The sequence below is a fragment of the Hippocampus bargibanti genome, linkage group LG11, assembly GCF_051943395.1.
Source record: "Hippocampus bargibanti isolate YZ-2025 linkage group LG11, ASM5194339v1, whole genome shotgun sequence".
NCBI classification, from domain to species: domain Eukaryota; kingdom Metazoa; phylum Chordata; class Actinopteri; order Syngnathiformes; family Syngnathidae; genus Hippocampus; species Hippocampus bargibanti.
The window spans coordinates 11,643,609-11,665,652 of record NC_142744.1 but is presented as its reverse complement, the minus strand read 5'-3'; the positions used below and the strand labels follow the sequence as shown (position 1 = coordinate 11,665,652).

General features: G+C 39.6%; 6 protein-coding genes across 9 annotated transcripts; 5 read left to right on the top strand and 1 right to left on the bottom strand.

The window, feature by feature from the left end:
• The first annotated feature begins 1,048 nt into the window (after positions 1-1,048).
• LOC148891599 (D-serine dehydratase) lies at positions 1,049-4,855 on the top strand. 3 transcript variants are annotated; one of them, XM_089008149.1, is made up of 10 exons: positions 1,049-1,181; positions 1,502-1,657; positions 2,444-2,573; positions 3,428-3,578; positions 3,664-3,844; positions 4,003-4,121; positions 4,201-4,327; positions 4,394-4,456; positions 4,549-4,654; positions 4,715-4,855. In XM_089008149.1, exons 2-10 carry the CDS (start codon positions 1,512-1,514, stop codon positions 4,802-4,804), a joined length of 1,113 nt encoding a protein of 370 aa, XP_088864275.1. In that variant the 5' UTR covers positions 1,049-1,181; positions 1,502-1,511; the 3' UTR covers positions 4,805-4,855. The 3 variants fall into 3 exon arrangements, with proteins under 3 accessions (XP_088864275.1, XP_088864274.1, XP_088864276.1); XM_089008148.1 differs by having other exon boundaries at positions 4,201-4,456; XM_089008150.1 differs by lacking the exon at positions 1,049-1,181 and adding an exon at positions 1,929-1,978 and having other exon boundaries at positions 1,518-1,657; positions 4,201-4,456.
• A 1,530-nt stretch (positions 4,856-6,385) lies between these two features.
• Positions 6,386-11,859, top strand: orc2 (origin recognition complex, subunit 2). Its single transcript, XM_089008146.1, has 15 exons — positions 6,386-6,526; positions 6,609-6,767; positions 6,835-6,918; positions 7,010-7,099; positions 7,174-7,205; positions 7,282-7,339; positions 8,433-8,734; positions 8,803-8,912; positions 8,977-9,109; positions 9,196-9,292; positions 9,370-9,516; positions 9,595-9,766; positions 10,437-10,498; positions 10,581-10,699; positions 11,662-11,859. Exons 1-15 carry the CDS (start codon positions 6,445-6,447, stop codon positions 11,743-11,745), a joined length of 1,731 nt encoding a protein of 576 aa, XP_088864272.1. The 5' UTR covers positions 6,386-6,444; the 3' UTR covers positions 11,746-11,859.
• Positions 11,860-11,875: 16 nt separating this feature from the next.
• cfap410 (cilia and flagella associated protein 410) lies at positions 11,876-13,525 on the bottom strand. Of its 2 annotated transcripts, none has more exons than XM_089008152.1 (7): positions 13,313-13,397; positions 13,212-13,230; positions 13,058-13,127; positions 12,739-12,968; positions 12,510-12,657; positions 12,353-12,434; positions 11,876-12,270 (listed from the first exon to the last, which is right to left on the bottom strand). In XM_089008152.1, the coding sequence occupies exons 3-7, from the start codon at positions 13,117-13,119 to the stop codon at positions 12,106-12,108; spliced, it is 687 nt and encodes a 228-aa protein (XP_088864278.1). In that variant the 5' UTR covers positions 13,120-13,127; positions 13,212-13,230; positions 13,313-13,397; the 3' UTR covers positions 11,876-12,105. The 2 variants fall into 2 exon arrangements, with proteins under 2 accessions (XP_088864278.1, XP_088864277.1); XM_089008151.1 differs by having other exon boundaries at positions 11,877-12,270; positions 13,058-13,104; positions 13,313-13,525.
• Positions 13,526-13,697: 172 nt separating this feature from the next.
• On the top strand, positions 13,698-14,885 carry rpl37a (ribosomal protein L37a). The gene is made up of 4 exons (XM_089008153.1): positions 13,698-13,784; positions 14,075-14,203; positions 14,352-14,434; positions 14,720-14,885. Exons 1-4 carry the CDS (start codon positions 13,704-13,706, stop codon positions 14,781-14,783), a joined length of 357 nt encoding a protein of 118 aa, XP_088864279.1. The 5' UTR covers positions 13,698-13,703; the 3' UTR covers positions 14,784-14,885.
• Positions 14,886-15,892: 1,007 nt separating this feature from the next.
• pecr (peroxisomal trans-2-enoyl-CoA reductase) lies at positions 15,893-21,035 on the top strand. Its single transcript, XM_089008408.1, has 8 exons — positions 15,893-16,050; positions 16,692-16,825; positions 16,898-17,063; positions 17,472-17,553; positions 19,681-19,777; positions 19,859-19,969; positions 20,356-20,467; positions 20,566-21,035. Exons 1-8 carry the CDS (start codon positions 15,939-15,941, stop codon positions 20,646-20,648), a joined length of 897 nt encoding a protein of 298 aa, XP_088864534.1. The 5' UTR covers positions 15,893-15,938; the 3' UTR covers positions 20,649-21,035.
• Positions 21,036-21,081: 46 nt separating this feature from the next.
• LOC148891594 (NADH dehydrogenase [ubiquinone] 1 beta subcomplex subunit 3-like) lies at positions 21,082-22,026 on the top strand. The gene is made up of 3 exons (XM_089007869.1): positions 21,082-21,152; positions 21,555-21,683; positions 21,781-22,026. Exons 2-3 carry the CDS (start codon positions 21,556-21,558, stop codon positions 21,929-21,931), a joined length of 279 nt encoding a protein of 92 aa, XP_088863995.1. The 5' UTR covers positions 21,082-21,152; position 21,555; the 3' UTR covers positions 21,932-22,026.
• The last annotated feature ends 18 nt before the right edge of the window (positions 22,027-22,044 follow it).

Here is a 22,044-nt window from a genome sequence, read left to right as displayed (position 1 = left end):
TGATTTGTTTTGTCACCTTGTTTATCAACCATTTCTTTTCAATAGTACCATATAGACATATGAACAGCACACGGTGCACAAGAAACCATTGTAAATGCAAGCACAAGTAAATCAAAAATTGAAATAGAACTTTTTATTTTTGTTTTTCTCTCCCTGTATTTTTCTCTCTTTTATATTGTGTAGTATTCACACACACACATATACACACGAACGATTATTTTTTTTACATTGTTTACTTTCAATTTTAAAGGACAACCGACGTCACTTTTTTGTGTCCTAACTGACACCAGAAAAACGTTTTATAGCATCTAAAATACCCAAAACACACAGTATGATATTTTTAGTCAAATGCAAAACACCAATAAAAATGACTTAAAGTGTGCAAAATCTGCAAAAAAAATTGAGCTGCGAATTGGGCATTTTCAGAAAGTCCGGCCCCCTTGTTCGTGACGTCACGCCAAGACGTCTTGCATTGCTGGAGAATCAAAACAATGGCTTCAGATTCGGAGAATATGCTTTCTTGTTACACATCCAGTTATGAATATGATTCAAATAGTTCTGAAGAGGAAAGCATACATGTTTGCAATCGATTAAAGAATTATATGTGCCATTTTGAGGCAACATTGGGGGAAAATCTCTCACCCAAAAAAGAGGCACAAAATGGCGACCTCCAGTGGCCACCTCCGCTTCCACAGGCTGATAAATTCCTTATATGGTGCTTGGACACCCTCTTCTGGCCTTCTGGCGGCTTTTGGGTGCAACACGAGGTCCCCAGACCAAACAAGTACAGCAAAATACATTGACGTGATGGAAGGACCGCTACAATGTGTCTTTTTTACGGTCAAAAGGCGGTCCTTAAGAGACGTCACATACGGACTCGTCACCAACTCAAAATCAAGGCTTCCTGAATATTCTTAAAACATAAAATATAGCTATATGTGGTGGAATATTTGTAAAATACGCTCAGTAGAAGTCATTTGAAGCCATTTTACAAATTATGGACACAACTTGTCCAGAGACGTCGATTGTCCTTTAAACTCATTTGAAATGTCGCGCAAAGAATCTTGGGATGTCATTAGCCGCATTAGCCGTGTACGGCTAATGACATCCCAAACAAACCACTTCCATCAAAAATAATATTGCACCGCTTTTTTTCATTCGACTGCCTGCTTGTTTGACTGGTAAGGTTGATGCCCACTGCGTGTGTAGCGTGATACCATCGCTGCACAGAAATTCTATTTAACACAAGGTGGATCAAACTGATCGTAGAATCTTGTAACATTGGACGCCATGACTGTGGGGTTTGTCTGTACTAAGCTTAAACACGTTGACAAACATTTTCACCCGCTCAGGGTTTTCGTTATTCGTCGTTAACATCAATTCCAAATAATAACACAAATGTACTGAACGTGTCGAATCCGTGTTTTTATTTCGAGCCAGGATGGAATTGCAAACCATTCATGCATTACAATTTAATTGCATTTTGTCTTGGGGTCTTCAGTGCAGTCATTATGGATGGGGAGCCCCTCTCAGCTCTGTGTACGCCTGCTCTGGTGGTCGATGTTGACAAAGTGAAGAAAAATGCTCAGAGGATGATTGAACGCTGTGAAAAGCTCGGAGTAAAGCTTCGCCCTCACATGAAGACTCACAAAACTCTGTAAGAACCCACATAGTTACACAGATTAACTCAATTATAGAGACTCTTCTCTTCCCTTTGGCTTTTTTTACCTTTTTCAACGACTGGATTAGTTTTGGACTAATATCTTAAATCAGGTGTAAACAGCCCAGCAATTTGCATTTTCTAATTTCCAATGACCAAAGAATTCCACGTTATGTTACCGTAAGCATCTTTATTGCGCTTACATGAATTGGGTGTTCTTCTCTATCACATTATTGACATGTTGCACAAATCTGTGTTTGTTTCACAGCAGAAATATGGAAGCTCACGTAGTACAGCGGGGAGAGTGGAGAGTGATTGGTAATTAACAGAAAAATGGTGAAGAATGGTTAAAAATAACAAAACAAAATAAAAGGAGAAACACTCAGTCTTCACTGAACATTTCCAAATGTATAACACAAGAGGTAATGAAAATGGCCTGAAAGAAAGACTTCTAACCGCATCATAATATTTTATTGCACAATCCATCGGGGCAATCACTGCCATCAAAGTAAAGCGTAATGTGTTCCAGTGTCAGAAAGCCTGAGCTCATCCACGGCCTTATGGGCTAAGACAAAAATAATTGAATAAGTAAAGACTTTTTTTAAGAGACATGATTAAAATCATATTGAACAGCTGACAATGGAGCGCAATGCGCCACAGGGAGGCTTATTGTATTTAATAAAATACAGAAAATACCAGCCATTTTGATTTTGCTTTGGTGTGACTGAGATGCTCAGTCACGCACACTCGGATGCTGACTTGTGTGTTTTTGCTCCGCTCTAGTGAGTGTGCTGACATCATGACAGGTGTTTCACGACGATGCATTGTGGTTTCCACGCTGGCGGAGGCCTATTTTTATGCTGATCATGGATTTGATGACATCCTCTATGCTTATTCTCTTCCATTTGATAAGGTTCTTTCTCTTCCCTCAACCAGCCACTTGGTTCCCCTCCATCATTAAAGTTGCCCATTCCTGATCGATTACAAACCACCAAACATTAGCTTTCTAAGAAAATCGGTAATATGCAAACAGAGACTGTTTTATGTATAGTATTTATTCTGTTTGATTTACAGTATTTATTTATGTATTGTTTTTTTCTATGGTGTTTTATCTGCAATATTTATTCTGTTCTATTTATTTAGTTTGTTTATCTTGATTATATCATATTCTTATTTATGTATATATTATTTATTAGAGTATATATTATTTACCTTTATTTTTTATCTGGATAACCATAACTTAATACATTTATATAAATAGGTTTATTTATATAAATAAACCTATGTATTGTTTTTCATCTATTCGTTGTTTTATCTACGGTATTTATTGTCTTATTTATTTTCTAAAACTGAGATGCTTGTAGTCTGCGTAAACAAATTATGTAAATAGGTACCATTAACCGGTCATCAAATTTAAATGTGTAGATAATCAGTCCATTGATGAGAACTCAATCTCGTAAATTCCCTGCATACACAAGCAAGTAGTATGTGATTAGATTTTTATTTATTGTTCACCTATTTATTGTCTTTTTTTGTTATTTACAGTATTAATTCTTTCTATTTGTTTTGTTCTTTATCTTTATGATATTTATATTATTTTTTATTTATATATTATATATTAATTCCTTTTTTATTTATATGGATAGCAATAAATAAATACATTTGTGTAAATAAATGTATTTACATGTTTATTTATATAAATGGATTGATTGATTGTTTGACTGATTGATTGATATCCAGATAACAATTCTGCATTTTTCCCCCTAGGTAGAACGCTGTGCTATCTTGTCAGAGAGACTGGAACTTTTTCAAGTTTTACTGGACCATCCCGATGCTCTGGTGGAGCTGAAAAAGCGACCATTGAGAGACGGGCGACTGTGGCATGTTTGGCTGAAACTGGACTGCGGCAACGGAAGAGGTAAATGAAGCGAAAATTCCAGGATGGGATCGACGGTACTGCATGTATAACTGCTCCTGATCGGATTAACTTTTTTGGGTCGAAGCTGGCATCCTGCACTCGGAACCCGAAGCGCTCAGACTGGCGCAGGCCATTGCCGAGGCGGCCGGTGTGCAGCTCACGGGAGTGTACGCTCACTGCGGGAACACGTACAATTGCAGAAGCGTGCAGGAAATCCAGGCGGTCGCAAAGGAGACGACCACCCTTACTCTGCAGTTCATGGAAAAGTGAATGGAGAACACCTTGATGGAGTTAGCGTAGCGCTAACTTGATAGTCAAATTTTTTTTGGTTCATTATTTGGGGAGAACGTGCCAAGTCTACAAACTGACTCTATTGAATGTATATGTGGTGTCATGTCTGAAAATAGTCTTTATTTCCTGTCAGGTTAAAGGCTGTTGGCATCACCTGCAAATCCAGCATTGGCTCCACCCCCTCCTGCAGTCACCCAGTCCAGGACATGGCAAAGCTCAGTGAGGTCCATCCGGGAAATTTTGTTTTCTATGGTGGGCGCTCGTACAAAAGATATTACACCCGGAATATGTGCGATTACCCGTGCCGTCAAATGGCATTGCTTGTCTCTAGATGTGCAGCAGTCTCTAATTGGGTCGTGTGGAGTTGAAGACGTGGCTGTGCGAGTTTTGACAAGGGTCATGGGCCATTGCCCTCAGAGGAACCAGCTACTGATTGACTGTGGGTGGACTGGGTTAAGGTACATCCTGCATGTTGACCTTCCATATTTTGTTTTAGTTGTAGACTCACATTTCTGTTTTTCAAGTTTGGATGGAGCAGGGAAACTTCCAACAGGATACGCTGTGATCGAAGGCCACCCCAATCTCAAGTAATTTCATATATGTACATAAAATCTAAAAAGAATCTCAGATTTACCAATTGCAAAAATGAATATGGATGACAATCAATGTTTTCATGCAGGCTATTGTCCATGACTCAGGAGCATGGAAGAGTGGAACCTATCTCAGGGAAACTCGATTATAGCATGTACCCGCTGGGCTCTCTGCTCACGCTGATTCCTTACCATGTTAGTGTCTTGTTTAATTTCCTTGTCAAATTTTCTCCTGTTTAACTTTTATTTTTCCAGGCATGCGCGACAGCAATGATGCATCCTGTGTATCATGTGCACTCCGATGGCATCCTTGTGGGCAAGTGGATACCGACACGTGGATGGTGAAAAGATGGAAATGATGGACTGAAATTTACCTCCGAGCAAAATGGAGACTAATCTATAGTGCAAACACTAGGCACGTCAATAAATTTAGCATTTAATGTGAATTTAACTCATTCCCTGCCATTCACAAATTTATTTGGGAATTGAAAATACTGTATGACATAAAGTGCCATTCCCAAATTTGTTTCGGTTTAGTTTTTTCATGCTTGGGTGCCAATAAAGCGCAGCCATGGCTTCTGGCAATGGCCTGTGGCAATGCTTTTTTTTCCTTTCCACAAGGGGCAGAGTTTCCCTTTTTCCATGTTAGTGCTTCAGCTTCAGCTGTTGTTAAAGCCCTAGTCTATATGTATGTATTGCATTGTATTTTGGACAGCCACCCTCATTTCAAGCTTATTTCCAGAGCCATATAATTTAGAAATTCACTCTTTTTTCTGATGAAAGAAGACAGTCGAAGGATTCTTATGATGCATTGAGTGTTTATGTAGTGAGTCCTACAACTAAATATTCAGTGGGTTCTGCAATTTGAGTTACAATGACAAAAACTCTGGCACTAGATTGGACACATTTTTGCACATGTCTGGCAGTGAATGAGTTAAGGTGCTCTTTTTCATTGAGCCACTTTATCATAGTAATTATGAGACGTTATTAAGAGTAAACGTTTATTCTTACTAATTTTTACTTTATTATATTCTCACGTAACGCCATTCCAATCGAAGCAATGTGTTTTTTTAATGTTTATAAGTACTATGTTCTTGTTCAGCTTGAAATTGGAGCGTTACTAGTTCCAAGTGATCATCAATGCGACATGACGAGATGCATTCTGGCCCATGTTTAAATAAAATACTGGTTCTCATTGGTCAAAATGAGAACTTTGAGCTGTCACGTGGTTTAAAACTTGCACATGTGATTGTAAAGGTCTATTTTTCATTGAGACACTTTATCAAAACAATTATAATACCTCACTGAGAGTACACATTTATTTTTACAAAATTTTACTTCTACTTTATTATATTCTCACATAACGCCGGGCACATCGAAGTGACGTGTTTTTTTAACGTTTATTAGTATTTTACAATTTCCATATGATGGTAAATGCGGCACACCGGGATGCATACTGGGACATGTCGTTTAAATACAATACGGCTTCGTTTTTGTCACGATGTGAGCTTCGAATGTGAATTTATGGTGCTTTTTCATGACTTTATCAAAACAATTATTTTATCTTTGAGAGAACACGTTTATTTAGAAAAAATATTTCATATAATCTCACGTAATGCCTGTACCATTCAAGCCCCGTGTTTCTTTTACGTTTGTTAGTGCATTGGAATGTTACAATTTCCATGTGACCGTGAATGCGGCACATTGCGATGCATTCTGGGACATGTGGTTTGAATAAAATACTGTTTCTCATTGGTCAAAATGGGAACTTTGACCTGTCACGTGGTTTAAAAATTCAGTGTGATGGCGCCGAAACCTGTCAGATCACACGGTTTTATCAATTCTGACTGGTAGCGTCTTAATCTTTCATCTACTCCTGACAAAAACGTCTGCCGATTTTTACTCACTTATGCTGATTGATTTCCACCGTTTGCACGTCTCTGCGTGTCGTGCTATAACGTGATCGACCCATCTTTTGTAAGTCTATGCCTTCAGCCATGAGTGTGTTGGAGGTGAAGTTCATTGGGGATGGAGATGTTCTGGAGCACATCGTTGATAAGCCGGAAGGTATGTTTGAGATGTAATTAAAAGGTCAATTTCCTTTCTGCCTGACGTTCTGACTCTCGAGTTATGTGTTGACATTTTTAAGAGGTGGAAAGCAGTTCTGGCACAGTTCAGAAGATGGTCACCTTCAAGAGCCCGACGGCACGGCGACCCAGAGACGAAGCAGAAGTGAAGGAAGTGGATGAACGTGGCCTCCTCGATGAGCAGAACTATGTTGAAGCTCTTCGTGCAGGAAACATGGAAGGTATGCTGATGCGGTGGTTGGTTTCATTGGAACCCTTTAACGAAAATGTCTCTTTTTCTTGTTCAAGATGATGAAGATAAGTCCAGAGTTGGAGGATCATCCATTTTCACTTTTCAGAAAACCAAACGGGGCCACAGCATGGCCCAGACTGGTGAGGCCCCCTCCATCTATCCATTTTTTGTCAAATGGTACTCCCCATTCACATAAACTTCTCTATCATTTATGCTCTTTGTTTTATATAGCGAATGAATTAGCCCGAACCCCGGGAAAAAGTGTAAGCTTCAGCACCGCTCCCAGCGTCGAGCCCTCAACACCCTCTCGAGCAAGGCACAGTAAGTTCAGCATCTCTTTGTAATTAGAATTTTTCCAATTGCCCTAATGAAGTGCAATTTTTCTTTCTGTGCAGACCAGAGAAATCAAAAACAAACTTCACAGAAGGTGAGTCTTGCTTTCTTTTTTTTAAATACTGCTCCCACATGGAATCATTTTCATCACCTGTTTCTTTTTATAACAGCACAAAAGCGTGCAGTTTGTCTCCACAACACCCCACAGGCTGAGGAAGAGAATGTCAAGTAAGTGTCACAATTGAAACAGCGGTATCTAGAAAGTGCCGAGGTATGAGATCACTCAGTCAACAAGATGACATGCAAACACCCCACCTAAAAAAAAAGGAATTCTTCCTTTTTAGAATTTTTTTGTAAATCTAAACAAATATTAAAGGGCGATGTATTACATTTTCACATTTGTAAGTCATATCTTTGAGTTCAGGATCCAAAAACAAAATTATTGTATTTATTTATTTTTTTAATCAATCAATTAATCCATTATCAAAATTTTAATCGTCTGATAAAGCCCAAATGGGTGCAGCCCGAGTCGCTACATTTACTTCATGAAACAGTAAGAGCACACCTATCTTTTGTTTTGCGCTCACATTTTTTTTTTGTAAGAGTCACAGTATTTAAACAAAACTATTATGACAAGTGGATTAACTTGAAAATCATGAACCCCTCAAAAAATGTGAATTAACAGGGTAGAAAAATAGTACCTTATTTTTCGGTGTATAAGGCGCACCCAAAAGCTTTAATTTTCTTCAACACATGACCCTGCGCCTTATACGCAGGTGCGCCTTATTTGTGAAGTCATATTGAGCCACAACATGTCTCGTAATTACTGTCAGCAGCCACCGACTCCATTTCCCCCTGTTGAAGAAGTAGTGCGTAACCCCAGCCTCTACTGTAGCGCCTTATAATGTGGTGTGCCTTATATTTGGAAAACTTAGATATATTTCTATGTTACACTTTTTTCATTCATTGAAGGTGCGCCTTATAGTCTGGTGCGACTCATATATGGAAAAAGTTTGAAAATACACCATTCAATGGGGGTGCGCCTTATAAACCGGTGCGCCTTATACACCAGAAAATATGATAACAAAAGAAATAGTGAAGGAGAGTAAACAAACAAGTTACAAAAACAGTTTACTTCCTAATTTGGGTCATTTATTGCTTAAAAAAGAAACATATACAAATAGTATTGGTGTTTTTGGTTGTCTGGAACATATTAATGGTCTTTCCATTCGTTTCAATGGGTAAAGTTGATTTCCGAAACAATTAGGAAGGCTTCTTCCGATGCATTAACTGAAAAGTCTGACCTTGATGCCATGTTCAGATCCCAGCCTTCGATCGGACAGCGATAGCGAATTTTCACCCTCCGACTCTGGGGAAGAAGAGGATGGCGATGACATTCCAGTGGATGAAGACCAGAAAGTCAAAAAAGAAAACTCCTTGAGAACTCCGAGCAAAACTTTATCGGCAGCACTCTACAAGACGCCCGCAAAAAGGGGCAAAGCCACGCCTGAACCCGTCAACCAGCCCACCATGGTTGATGAGTATTTCGAGGCCCACGGCAGCTCAAAAGTCTTAACTTCGGACCGGACGCTCAATCGTTTACACACACCAAAATTGGACAGGGTACGTACATGTCGACCATCTTAATGCTTGCCTTTGACGCTAACCGATAAATGTTGCTTGCTTGACAGGAGACGCTGACCCGGCTTTTAGAAGGAAACTCTTCCTGCTACCTTCAGGAGATCCAGAACCTCCACGACAAACACAAAAAGCACTTTAGCAAATGGATGCTGCAGCTACAGTAAGTAAGCACATTTTTCCATCGGCTCTCGCATCTTGGCAGGACGCGTGTGTGTCCGAAAAAGGTTGGGATTCAGCGTGCTGCTCTACGGTTTGGGGAGCAAGAAAGATCTGCTGGAGGAGTTTCGCTGTTCTCAGTTGTGTGACGAGATGCACTTGGTGGTCAACGGATTCTTCCCTTCCATCACGTTGAAATCGGTGAGCGTACGCTAAAGAGAGCAAACTCCAAATCATCATCCAGGTTTCTGAATTCACGCCGATACCTTTGACCGCTGTGATTGCAGATTTTGAACTCTTTGACATGCGAGATCTTTGAGCACCAGGGGAGTTTCCGAACACCGTCCGACCAGATCCAGTACATTGCCCAAACCCTTCGAGACAGTGAGTCCGTTCTGCTTTCGATTCCGACAAAATGTTTCTGCGATTGGTTGACATTTGAAATGGTTACCTTGACGCAGGGTCTCAACTTCACATCTACGTGTTGATTAATAATATTGATGGACCAATGCTGCGAGGAGAAAAAACCCAGAGTGCCTTGGGCCAACTGGCATCCCTCCCCAACCTTCACTTGGTGGCTACTATTGACCACATCAACGCTCCTCTTGGTCAGTCGCGAGCGTTTGCTCGATTTATTTTGAAACCCACACTGTCCCCATTGACCGCCGTTTTGTACATATGTCCAGTGTGGGACCAGTTTCAGCAGAGTCAGTTTAACTGGTTGTGGTGGGAGTGTGTGACGTTCAAGCACTACGCAGAAGAGACGTCGTATGAAAACTCATTGCTGGTGCAGCAAACAGGGGCTCTGGCTCTGTCTTCCCTGACACACGTTCTACGCAGCTTGACCCCAAATGCTCGGTACCTTCCGCGCCTCCGTTATAGAGTCTCAAAGCTTTTAAAAAATTTTTTTACTGTATTTTTGTTATTGATTTATTCATTTATTTTATTTGATTATTTGTATTTTATTTAATATTATTTTTTTATTGTTTGATTATTTGTATTGTAATTTTATTATTCAATGTTTTCATAATTTATTTTTTTGTTTATTTTGTTATTTTATTTTTATTTTAACTTTATTTTTATTTCATTTTATTTTATTTATATATGTTGTTTTATTATTATTTTTTTATTTCAATTGTATTATTTTTTTATTATTATTTTTATAATGTATTCTTATTTTTATAATTTCTTTTCATTTTATTTTTATAATGTATTTTTATTGTATTTTTAGAATGTATTTTTATTCTTTTATTTTTTATTGTATTTATCGATGAAAAGGTTTCTTCAGCCGTCATCTGTACTTCTTTGAAGGTGTCGGACGTTTCGCTTCTTATCTAAGAAAGTACAGATGACGGCTGAAGAAACCTTTTCATCGATGGACCACTCCTGTATGACTGAGAGCTTACACAGACTTATTGTGTTTATATTTATTTCATTTTTATTGTTCTATTATTTGTATTTTATTAAATTTTAATTTTACTGTTCTATTATTTGTTTTATTTTATGTTATTTTATTGTATTTCTGCAGGGGTATTTTCAAATTGCTGGTGACATTTCAGCTGGAAAACAAAGACAATCCTTCATACGCAGGTCGGTGCTCATTCCGCGTTTGACAATGTTTTCTTTTGAGCATTTTTCTGTGAGTATTTTTTGCTTTTATTTTTCCGTGCAGGATTGTCCTTCCAAGATTTTTACCAGCGTTGTCGGGAGTCATTCTTGGTGAATTCCGACCTCACACTGAGGACTCAACTGACCGAGTTCAGAGACCACAAACTGATCCGAACGCGCAAGGTAAAGAAAGTCATGCCCTGATGTTAACCTGCCGTGACTCTGCATTTACTAATTATTACTTAAAGGACAACCGACGTCACTTTTTTGTTTTTTAACTGACACCAGAAAAACGTTTTATAGCATCTAAAATACCCAAGACATGCAGTATATTTTTAGCCAAATGCAAAACACCAATAAAAATGACTTAGTGTCCAAAATCTGGAAAAAAATGAGCTGCAAAAAATTGGGCATTTTCAGAAAGTCCCGCCCCCAGTTCGTGACATCACACCAAGACGTCTTGCATTGCTTGTGAATCAAAACAATGGCTTCAGATTCGAAGAATATGCTTTCTTGTTACACATCCAGTTATGGATATGATTCAAATAGTGCTGAAGAGGAAAGCATACATGTTTGCAATCGATTAAGGAATTATATGTGCCATTTTGAGGCAACATTGGGGGAAAATCTTTCACCCAAAAAAAAGAGGCACAAAATGGCGACCTCCACTGGCCACCTCCGCATCCACAGGCTGATAAATTCCTTATTTGGTGCTTGGACACCCTCTTCTGGCCTTCTGGCGGCTTTTGGGTGCAACACGAGGTCCCCAGACCAAACAAGTACAGCAAAATACATTGACGTGATGGAAGGACCGCTACAATGCGTCTTTTTTTACGGTCAAGGACGGTCCTTTAGTGACGTCACGTACAGACTCGTCACCAACTCAAAAACAAGACTTCCTGATTATTCAGTGCGAGTCTTAAAGCGTAAAATATAGCTATATGCGGTGGAATATTTGTAAAATACGCCCAGTAGAAGTCATTTGAAGCCATTTTACAAATTATGGACACAACTTGTCCGGAGACGTCGGTTGTCCTTTAAATTTGAAACATTTTCAAAATTAGAGCCTCTACTTCTTTTCTCCAACTATTTTCACGGACGAGGCGAGCGATTCATATTCACGGTCATTAATTTAATTCCTCCAGGGTGCAGATGGTGTGGAGTATCTGATGGTTGCCGTGAATGCAAGCACACTGTTGGACTACTTGGAGAATGAGGATGCTGAGTGAGAAGATCACTTGAAATTGACACTGATTTTTTTGTGGCTAACAAAAACAAGGGTTGTCTGATATTGAAATGTATATATGACGCATAAAAGCAACATGAATAAAAATCAACAGGCAAATTGCAGGTCATCTCTTTAATTACAGAAATAGGTTAACCTTTCATAAAACATGTATTTTCTTCTCATAAGGCAGGCAATCATGCTACAACAAAGCCGTTATTTGGTTATTGGAGCATAAAGTGAGCATATGTGAATGTGGAGAAGTGCAAAAAAAATGAGGTGCGTGGCTGAGTTTTGTGACCCTGTTTCAAGTCATGCACAGTAAAATTGTGAGACTTTGGACGCAATGCGTGCAAAAATAATTTCAGTGTTGGATGTCGGCCGATTTTGATATTTGCGGATCTCGTAACGTTTCCAATGAGTCCAGCGTCAAAGTCCTGAGTCGGTTCTGTGCCTCCACATGCACAATGCGGAGCTCCTCGTGATCCAAGTCCCTCAAAAGAAGCAGGACCGCATCGAGAGAGTGTGTCTGCAAGGATGCGTTTAAATCAAATGGTAAAAATTAAAAGGCATAGTTTTCATTAGTGCTGCTGAAAAAAACGAAAGGCTACCTTTTTCGTGGATGATTTGGTTGACTGAGAATGGAGACATGGGAATTGGTCTCTGGACTGGGCCTTCATACTCAAATCCGCTCTGACATGACAAAAATTAATAGAGGATTTTCTTTTCTGATTTCATGTTGCGAATGTCAAGACACCCTGGGCTTACTTGATTTCCTCCATTTTGCGGCTGCAAGAGTCATTCTCTCCCGCTGTATCCAGTCCATTGCTAGAAAGCGGTTCCTGAACTGTTTTTGGTTGCGTACTGATCTCCTCGCCTTTCAAGTGAGCTAAGGCAATCTCATCATCTGTCACTACTGTACATTCACACAAAAAAACAAAGTTGCGTGCGAGATCATGATGCAAAATATGTTTCGAAAAGGAGCATATATATTGACCTCTGTTGTCCAACTTTTGCAGCCCAGGTAAGCAGCGCAGTACCGTCAGCCGATACTGACTGGAGTTATCCGCACAACAAGGATTGTCAGCCAACCACAATACTCGTAGTCTTGTCATCGCACGCAAGTGATAGAGCTCCGAGAGTGAGTTGATCATGTTCCTTCTCAGGTAGAGCTCACACAGAGATAAGCACCCAGCCAGAGGTGCAAGGGAGGAGATTCTGTTGGTACTGGACATGATGCATTTCAAGTTATAAACGAATGTGATTGGTAATTGAGTATAAAGTTGTACTTTGTCGAGAAAATTGATGTAACCAACCTTAGTGTCAGGACTTCAATGTTTGGCATTTGAGACAGAATAGAAACCTGGAAGAATTGCATAATCCTACCTTTAAATCAATGTGTCATAATTCGGTTATGAAGCACAAAAGCCAAAGGAGTAAATCTGAGACAGGCGGGGCGTTTGTACTCACGTCAGTCAGTTTGCATCCCCTGAAAAAAAATTAAGTGAAGCTCATTTAACGAACTCGATGAAAAACATCTGAGGCATGTTTCAACAAATGTGACCACGCACCAGCAGTTTAGTTTCCTCACGCTCTCCAAGTCCGAGGCCTTTGCCTCGGTGAGAACATGGCTACGTGTTAGCTTCATCATAGACTCAGACACATATCATGATATCTACCATTAACACATATAGTTTATCAAGGAGAAATGGAAGCGTTGTAAGACAAAGATCTTTAGTAAGCACACCGGACGCAAACATCCTCGACTCAGGAATGCGCATGCGCACATAGTCAGCGTCCTTAGTTACAGAATAACAAGGAAACATTTACATTACTTGAGTTTAATTAAATATCGTATACAATTTTCAAATAAAGTGAAAATATGTGGAAGGGAAATTAATTTTGTTTATTTAAATATACATTGAGTGTCGTGCGGTACTTTGAAAAACTCTCATTCCCACAATGCAGCACAACGAGACTGCTAAAGCGCGCATGCGCGGCTATCTACTTCCTCTTTGGATCTACGTCTCAACTGAAGCGATGGTGAGCCGAATAGTCCCCTTCTGAATCCATGTCAATCTCAAATTTTCCTTAGTCAATATGACCTAAAAATGTATCCGAAGCCACCCCGACAATTTAATCTGGATAATGTCCTCATAATTTTGGCTAGTCAGGTCGATGCTGGCACAATAACGATGGTTCCATGTCTTGTATTACAAATGGCTGCCTCTATGAAAAACCCCCACAGTACCCGGCTCCGGTGCTAAATTAGCACGACAATTCTCTCTAGAGCCATAATCCATAACACTTTAGTGTTGTATATTTGTACGCAGGCCAAGCGCACCAAGAAGGTGGGGATTGTTGGTAAATATGGCACCCGCTATGGCGCATCGTTGAGGAAGATGGTGAAGAAAATTGAAATCTCCCAGCACGCTAAATACACCTGCTCGTTCTGTGGAAAGGTAAGACCTCACGTGTGAGTCCCAACACCGGTTTCATCATGGAACATATACAGTGCCGTGGCCACTTTATGACATAATTACTGGGATTTAGGACCGTCCATGTTTGTATCCTAATGTCTGTCGCCTGACCCTCATATGTTACATGAAGACCAAGATGAAGAGGACGGCCGTGGGTATCTGGCACTGCGGATCCTGCATGAAAACGGTGGCTGGAGGAGCCTGGACTTACAAGTAAGTTGATTTGCAATACAATAAATGTGCACAGAGCCTTTTCCTTTGAATTAATCAAACTACAAGGCCCAGGCTTTTGTTGTGTTTTTTTGTTAAATTGCAACTTGCTATTAGCAAATCTGCATTATATTGCTAATGTAATTTGAAACTGACACTGCCGTTCATCTTTTGACATTAGAGCTATCACTTGTTCATATCATATAACTTATTGTAAATGTTGTCACTCCCTAAGTTGAATGCTTTGGCCCAAATCCAAATAATATATATTTTTTACTTCCCCCACAGCACAACTTCTGCCGTCACAGTCAAGTCAGCGATCAGGAGGCTGAAGGAGTTGAAAGAACAGTAAACAAGTGAGATGATCACTTGAGGATTTGGGACTTTGTTTTCAAAAATAAACCAACCTGGACTTGGCCTCAACATCCAAGAAATAAAGCTGTCTGGAGTGGAATTCTGTGTCCATCATCATTTTTCATGATAAATGAAAACAAAATGTGCTTGCGTCAAAGATGATTTGACAGCCAAACAAATTGAATTCAAGGAAACAATATCTCATCCATGATGAGATGAGTCATGATGTATGTTTGCAAAATAAAAAAAGAATTCCACAATTCATCCATGCGGTTATATTTAGGAAACTGAGTGATCAGTTTTTGGGATTTTCTGCACTTTGCCAGAGCTAAGAAAACCTTAAATTGTCTGGTGATTTATTTTGTTATTTTTTTCTTTGTCATGTCTGCTATTGTGTTGATACCACATGGAAATCTCATTCTTCGAGTGACTTGTGGATTCATTTGAGTTACATCCAGGTTGAGAGAACGCTGGTGCGTGTGGCTGCCACTGCACACCCACAGAAAAACTGATTGTAAAGTGACCTTGAGAGTTTTGAAAGAGGTTTAGAAATGAAATGGATTATTATTTACTTTTTTAAGTGATATGACTTGCATTTATTTTGCGCAAAATTGTAACTTGAGCAATCGGCCATTCAGTACCTTGGTTAACCCGCTGGCTTCAGAGTGCAGAGGTCATGAGTTCAAGACTCTGGCCTCCCTGTGTGGAGTTTGCATGTTCATGCCGGGCCTGCATGGGTTTTCTCCAGGTCATCGGATTTTATCACACATTCCAAAAACATGCACGTCAGGCTGATTGAACACTCGAAATTGTCCCTAGGTGACAACGAATGGTTGTCTTTGTGTGCCCTGTGATTGGCTGGCACCCATCAGGGTGTCCCCTGCCTTGTGCTCAAAGATGGCTGGAATAGGCTCCAGCAACCCAATTGAGGAGTAAGCGGTACGGATAGTGGATGGATAGCTGTAGCTGGACTTCTTGACAGAATTATAGATATCACACTAAGAATTTAAATAAATGAAAAACATTATTCTCCATGAATTCAACATAGTTCTGAGTTGGTCCGGCAGAAGTCAAAGTACTAACTGGTTGTAGTACCGCTACATTTCGTTAGGCGGCGCAGGCAGACTACTGTACCAGGAGAAACAAAAAAATCATGGCCGCGCACAGTGTCTTTCGACCGGGTTTGTTCAACCATAAAGTTGCAATCGTAACCGGCGGAGCGACTGGCATCGGAAAGGCAATATCCACTGAGCTCGTGGAATTGGGTGAGTCATGTTGTTTTCCCTTTTTTTACCCCCTTGCAATTTTCGAACTTGTTAAAAGTTAACGTTGGCGGAGTGACTTACTCAATGCCAGTTCTACAACCTAGCTCTGTCCAGTAAATAGTGGACGCGTTCACCATGTTTTTAAGGGGCATGCATTTCAGTATAGTACAGCAAAAATTCAAATTTACATATTTCAATATGACCTGGTATTTTTTCATTGTCTCTGCCGTAACCGACAGTGTCAATAGAATATTTTTAGTTTTTCAAATATCCGTATCCATCCATTCATTTTCTGTAGTGCTTGGTCTCATGACAGCTGCGAGTGAGTTGAAGTCTTCCGCCCAGAAAAGCAGATTATTAACCCCAGTTTGAGAATTTTCCGTCACAAAACCCTTATCACAATACAATAAATACAATACAACACAATACAATACAATACAATACAATACAATACAATACAATACATATTGATTTATACAGTGCTTTAACAACAGCTGAAGCTGTAACAAAGCGCTGAACAATATATACATACATATATTGTACACATATACTATTATATATCAAGGTTGCACCTTCTTTGTAAATACTATTTTAATATTATTTGTCAGACTTTTTGAGTCTCGGTCATCACTTGTCCGCAGGTTGCAATGTTGTGATTTCCAGCAGAAAAGCAGAGAGATTGGAGGCAGCCGCCCAGGAGATGAGACAAAAAATTCCATCGTCCAGCCCTGCATGTGTCACTCCTCTAACTTGCAACATCCGTAATGAGGACGAGGTACAATGCACAACCCTTCGCCTGATTACATTGAAATTAGTCACACACAGTGCTTGTTGAATTCCATTCCAGGTGAAGGCTCTTGTATGCTCGGTGCTGAAGCAATATGGTCGCATTGACTTTTTGGTGAACAACGGTGGCGGTCAGTTCAGCAGTCCAGCGGAGCACATGTCTTCCAAAGGATGGAAAGCTGTGATTGACACAAACTTGACTGGCACCTTTCACTGTTGCAAGGAGGGTGAGGAGGCATTTACTCACATTTACGCTCCGTCTTTAAAGACAATACATAACTGTGTTGATGACTTCACCAAAGTTGTAATCATTTAAGGTTTTTCAATGTAGTTTGTTTTTATTTTGCTTTGAATTAAGTTTTTTAATGCAGTTTGTTTTATTTAGCTTTTTAAGACAAGCTACTTTTTATGTACAGTATCTCATGTATGAAATTCATTGACAAAGATGGAAAACAAACATTTTTGCGCTTATTATACTTATTTTAAGTTATTATTACTCTTATAAGGTATAACTCCAATTCATTTACTCATGTTTTTAAGCATTGTAATGTCTTTATGTTGGAAGTGGATTTTTTTGTCTCATTTTCGTCGTTTGATTTTTGTTTCCTCTAATAACCCCAATGGGCACTCCACAGTGTACACAACATGGATGAAGAAAAATGGAGGTGTGATCGTTAACATTATTGCTGACATGTGGAAAGGCTTTCCGGGCATGGCGTAAGTAGTCACCCTTTAAAATGTAGACTAGGCCAAACCTCAAATAAATCCATTGCCTTTGTTTGGAAGCAACTCACCATTTTAAAACACATTTCGAATGTGCAGTGAGTTGCTGTTTTACCCCACATCAGAGAAGTCCAGATTAAAAAAATTGCTGCAATTTCTGAATATATTCGGGAATTGAAAAGTGTGACGTGGAGCGCCATTTGCGAATTTGTTAACTTAACTCATTCACTGCCATACATGCAAAAATATGTCAGGGTTTCTGTCATTTTCACTTAAATCCCAGGACCTGCAGAATATGGAGTTTTCAGACGACATAAACATTCAAACCCATCTGTTTAAAATTGCATTTACAGTTTAGTTTAATCAGTTGTTTTATTATTTATCATTTCTTTATGTTGTTCTGTGTATTGCTCTTTTAATTGTAAAGTCAAAGTCAGCTTTATTGTCAAATATGCTAATATGCATGACATATAGCACAGATGCTCGGTTTACGAACCCCTTGGCTGATGAACTTTTCGGTTTACGAAAGTTACATTTCTGAAAATATTAACTTGGCATACGAACTATTTTTCAGGATACACACAGAGCTGCCACAATGAGTGATGTGTCATTCGCGAACGAGCCGGTTCTTCTAACAACAAAATGTCAGCCTACTGAATTTATTTCTCTATTCCCCGCCCCCAGTCTTCGGTTAAAGCCATGTGATTGGTCAAGAATGCAGCAGTGGGGGATGGGGTTAAAGACAGAGAGAGAGTGAGGCCGTGCTCCAAAAAACAAAATGGTTAAAGCCACGTGATTGGTCAAGACCCCGGCAGTAGGGGGGGGGGGGGGGGGTTAAACATTAAAGAGACAGGCAGCCGACAGTGAGAGAGTGAGAGAAAACACACACGAAAGGGAGATGACAGTTTTAAACCAAAAAACAAAAGCGAAAAATAAAAGAAATAGCAAAAGCATAAAAAAGGTTAGAAAATGGATAGAAAACAGTGAAATTTAGACTTGTTTCAACTTTGATAATTCAAAAGCAGAGTGTAGACTGGAAGGTTAAAATATCCCATCAATCATTTCCACAAATAACCCGCACAAATCATCTGTACACCTGATGCAAAAAGCTATCAACCCAGCTAAATAGTTCACAATTGATGAAGAGCTAGATATAATTATCACAGAGAAAGCACCTACAAGGGATCATTCCTCAAGATGGTGAAAGAAGGCTGTGTTCCTCATCAAGTGTTTAATGCTGAGGAAACCGGCCACTCCATTCCATCAAGCCATTAACGACCATCACAGAGGTAAATAAAATGACTTTTTTGTACAGTACTAGAGCACATTTATTATACATAAAATAATGTATATTTTGTGTAGTTTTAAGGCTTAGAAAATTTGAAAGTAGAAATTTATGTTTTATGTGGACCTGGGAACGCATTATTCTCATTTTAATGGTTTCCTACTGGAAATTAATTTTTGGGATACACACTTTTCGCCTTACACACTCTGTCTGGGAACCAATTAAGTTCGTAAGCCAAGGCCCCACTGTATATACATATGATGTTCTGAAGGGCGCTTATAAATAGAATGTATTATTATTATTATTATTATTATTATTATTATTATTATTTGCCTTTTGTCCATATTAGAGCTTTGTTACAGCGTCAGCTGGTGTGAAATCACTATATAAATTAATATGTTTGTATTGTATTTTGTACAGTTGCCGCCATTTCAAGCTCAGATAACTCCAGACCCATATACAGTAACTTAGGAAATGACTCTTTTTTTCTGATGAAAGAAGAGAGTCTAAGGTTTCTAACGTATTGAATGTTTTTGTAGTCCTAAAAGTCAATATTCTGTGAGACCTGCAATTTGAGTGAAAATGACAAAAACTCTGTCACTGGAGTGGACACATTTTTGCGCATAGCCTAGCATTGAATGAGTAAATGTCAATTTTTTTGTGTGACCCACCCATGCACAAATAATCATATTTGATACGGCCACTGCGTCAACTACTACTAATGCTCATAATACAGTGTAATGGTCCACGAGTAATGTAATCCAAAAATTAGTGAGTCGAGAATCAATCAATCAATGAATCTGTCATTCAAAACACAGCCGTTGTCTCACCGACAGCCACACAGGCGCAGCCAGAGCAGCAGTGGATAACTTAACAAAGAGTTTGGCCATTGAATGGGCTCCCTCAGGTGTGCGGGTCAACGCTGTTGCTCCGGTACGCACAACGCTTATCTTCTTACATTTCCTTCCATGTTTGATATTGTGGTGTTTCAAGCTGCTATGCGTTTGGCTACAGGGTACCATTTTCTCTAAATCGGCAATGGAGAACTACAAGGAGCTCGGACCAACTCTTTTCAAGATGTCTGTACCTTTTAGTCCCGCAAAGAGACTTGGTGTACCGGAAGAGGTGGGAGTTGTGATGATTTAACGATACCGTAACACTCAATCCCTTCATTACCCAAAATGACTACCGTCACTGTATATGTTTATAATTTCCTTTATATGGTACAAGACGGCAACCGAGCACTACTTTTGTCTCAATGAAGCTTCCCTAATCATGTCGACTCCGGTTAAGGTGGACATTTTTCAGTGAATGTCAGGATGACAAAGTGATTATTTGGGGCACTGTCTCCAATAAGGCAGAGACTTCTATTATGGATATTCAGTAATGTGGTCCTGTCAGAACAGCTTTGACGAATTTGACGCTGCTCTCTTGTGGAGTCTTTGATTAATATCCAAAGCAATATTAATTGAATTGTTTTTGTGTTCGATATAATTCTTTTTGGTGGTCAGATCTCATCTGCAGTTTGTTTCCTGCTCTCTCCTGCCGCCTCCTACATCTCTGGAGCCACACTGAGGGTTGATGCAGGGCAGAGTCTGTACCACTCCATGTGGGAGATACCCAGTATGTTGAATTTGGTCATAACATGCCTTCGGCACTGTTGGTTCCCCTCATATAATTGTATTTTACACCACTGCGCGTATCTGTGTGTCTGTATCTAGATCATAGTGCATGGCCCGAAAGTCCAGATGGAGAGAACCTGGATGCACTAAAGGACCTACTCAATCCCCAAAGCAAGCTCTAGCTCATGACTCCCACTACGATACCATCAAAACATGTCATTATCGAATATAATGCTTTCTAATTGAGACAAGACACAGATATGGTATGAATATACAATTGTAGGCTTATTGTAATAATGGAAATGTTTGAATGTGGATAAGTAATTATCTGTGACAGTTAATTTAATGTGTAACATGTTATACATGTATAATAAATGGAATTACTGTTTCTTGATGATAGACTGACTGAAAATTTACTGTCACTTGGATTCAAGGTTTGCACGCAATTTTATGCCTCATTGTGGTTTGAAACGTGATAATTCCCTATTATTTTCATCCGAATTGAGACGTTTCATTGACACACAAAAATGCGTTGTTCCTTTTGTAAATATAAATAAAATACAGTACTAAAAATCAATGCTGACCTTGGCGTATGTTTTGTCCTAAACCGTTTGCCATACTTCTGCCGGAAAGCAGTTGAAACCGTCGTAACCGCCCAGAAGCAGAGGTCACAACGCCGATTCAGGGTACGGTGTTTTATTGTTTTTTTAGATTATAAAACGAGATTTCTGTAGAACGCGATAGTTGTCCAGGCACATTTTGAAGCATGATGCTTGTTGAAAATTATTTTTTTATTAGCCCAGGAAGATGTCGCAATTATTGCTGAAGATTATCCACAATAGCAAGCTATGCTAGGTTGAGCAAATGTGATGGGTGCGTTAGTTGTCAATGGTCGTTAGATCTGTTGCATGGGAAGATTAATGAGCGCAGTGAGGCTTAATAAAAATGCAAATATGTGTTTCTCTAACTTTATCAGAGCGGCCATAAAAAAGCAGATCAGTTCATTTGGTCGCGGGACTTGGGGGGGGGGAAATACACTATGTCGAGTTTGGGTTTGTAAGTAAAATATGTTCTCATACGCCCGTCAGAATGGGAGGTGACCATGGCCACAGCAAGCTGTCCATGCCAGACTGGCGGCAGTGGAAGATTGAGGGCACCCCACTGGAGTTTACACAGAAAAGGCTAGCGGCCAGGGGCCTCAAAGACCCATGGGCCCGGTGAGAGTTTACACAAAGCTGTCTTTATACAGTCATTGTGACATCGCTGATAACACATTGATTACTTACTCGATTGTTTCCGTCTTTCATTGTTTAGTAACGAAGCATGGAGGTACTCTGGCGGCTTTGCTCGTGCAGTTACTTTCTCCGATGTGCTGCTGAAAGGATTCAAGTGGGGCTTTGCTGCCTTTACCGTTGCTCTCGCCGTTGAATATGCCCTGTTCCCACCAAAGAAGGGTTCCCACTAATGCACACTAAAGTCTTCAGTCTTGTCTCCTCTATCACCTCTTCCTTGAATTTATTATTTTGAGCCCATTCATAAATTAAATGTCTGTTTGATCAACCACATGGTTTAACCTAT

Excerpts from the sequence above, each read along its gene's own strand:
- LOC148891599 (XM_089008148.1), top strand. The coding sequence starts at position 1,512 with ATGGATGGGGAGCCCCTCTCAGCTCTGTGTACGCCTGCTCTGGTGGTC. Across the intron at positions 3,845-4,002 it reads ACTCTGCAGTTCATGGAAAA|GTTAAAGGCTGTTGGCATCA; the intron begins GTGAATGGAGAA and ends ATTTCCTGTCAG. Across the intron at positions 4,122-4,200 it reads GGGAAATTTTGTTTTCTATG|ATGTGCAGCAGTCTCTAATT; the intron begins GTGGGCGCTCGT and ends GCTTGTCTCTAG.
- orc2 (XM_089008146.1), top strand. The coding sequence starts at position 6,445 with ATGCCTTCAGCCATGAGTGTGTTGGAGGTGAAGTTCATTGGGGATGGA. Across the intron at positions 9,517-9,594 it reads CCACATCAACGCTCCTCTTG|TGTGGGACCAGTTTCAGCAG; the intron begins GTCAGTCGCGAG and ends ACATATGTCCAG. Across the intron at positions 9,767-10,436 it reads AGCTTGACCCCAAATGCTCG|GGGTATTTTCAAATTGCTGG; the intron begins GTACCTTCCGCG and ends GTATTTCTGCAG.
- cfap410 (XM_089008151.1), bottom strand. The coding sequence starts at position 13,392 with ATGATGAAGCTAACACGTAGCCATGTTCTCACCGAGGCAAAGGCCTCG. Across the intron at positions 12,969-13,057 it reads ATTGAAGTCCTGACACTAAG|TACCAACAGAATCTCCTCCC; the intron begins GTTGGTTACATC and ends CATCATGTCCAG. Across the intron at positions 12,435-12,509 it reads CGCAAAATGGAGGAAATCAA|AGCGGATTTGAGTATGAAGG; the intron begins GTAAGCCCAGGG and ends TTGTCATGTCAG.
- rpl37a (XM_089008153.1), top strand. The coding sequence starts at position 13,704 with ATGCAGCACAACGAGACTGCTAAAGCGCGCATGCGCGGCTATCTACTT. Across the intron at positions 13,785-14,074 it reads ACGTCTCAACTGAAGCGATG|GCCAAGCGCACCAAGAAGGT; the intron begins GTGAGCCGAATA and ends ATTTGTACGCAG. Across the intron at positions 14,435-14,719 it reads GGAGGAGCCTGGACTTACAA|CACAACTTCTGCCGTCACAG; the intron begins GTAAGTTGATTT and ends CTTCCCCCACAG.
- pecr (XM_089008408.1), top strand. The coding sequence starts at position 15,939 with ATGGCCGCGCACAGTGTCTTTCGACCGGGTTTGTTCAACCATAAAGTT. Across the intron at positions 16,051-16,691 it reads CACTGAGCTCGTGGAATTGG|GTTGCAATGTTGTGATTTCC; the intron begins GTGAGTCATGTT and ends ACTTGTCCGCAG. Across the intron at positions 17,554-19,680 it reads AAAGGCTTTCCGGGCATGGC|CCACACAGGCGCAGCCAGAG; the intron begins GTAAGTAGTCAC and ends TCTCACCGACAG.
- LOC148891594 (XM_089007869.1), top strand. The coding sequence starts at position 21,556 with ATGGGAGGTGACCATGGCCACAGCAAGCTGTCCATGCCAGACTGGCGG. Across the intron at positions 21,684-21,780 it reads CTCAAAGACCCATGGGCCCG|TAACGAAGCATGGAGGTACT; the intron begins GTGAGAGTTTAC and ends TTCATTGTTTAG.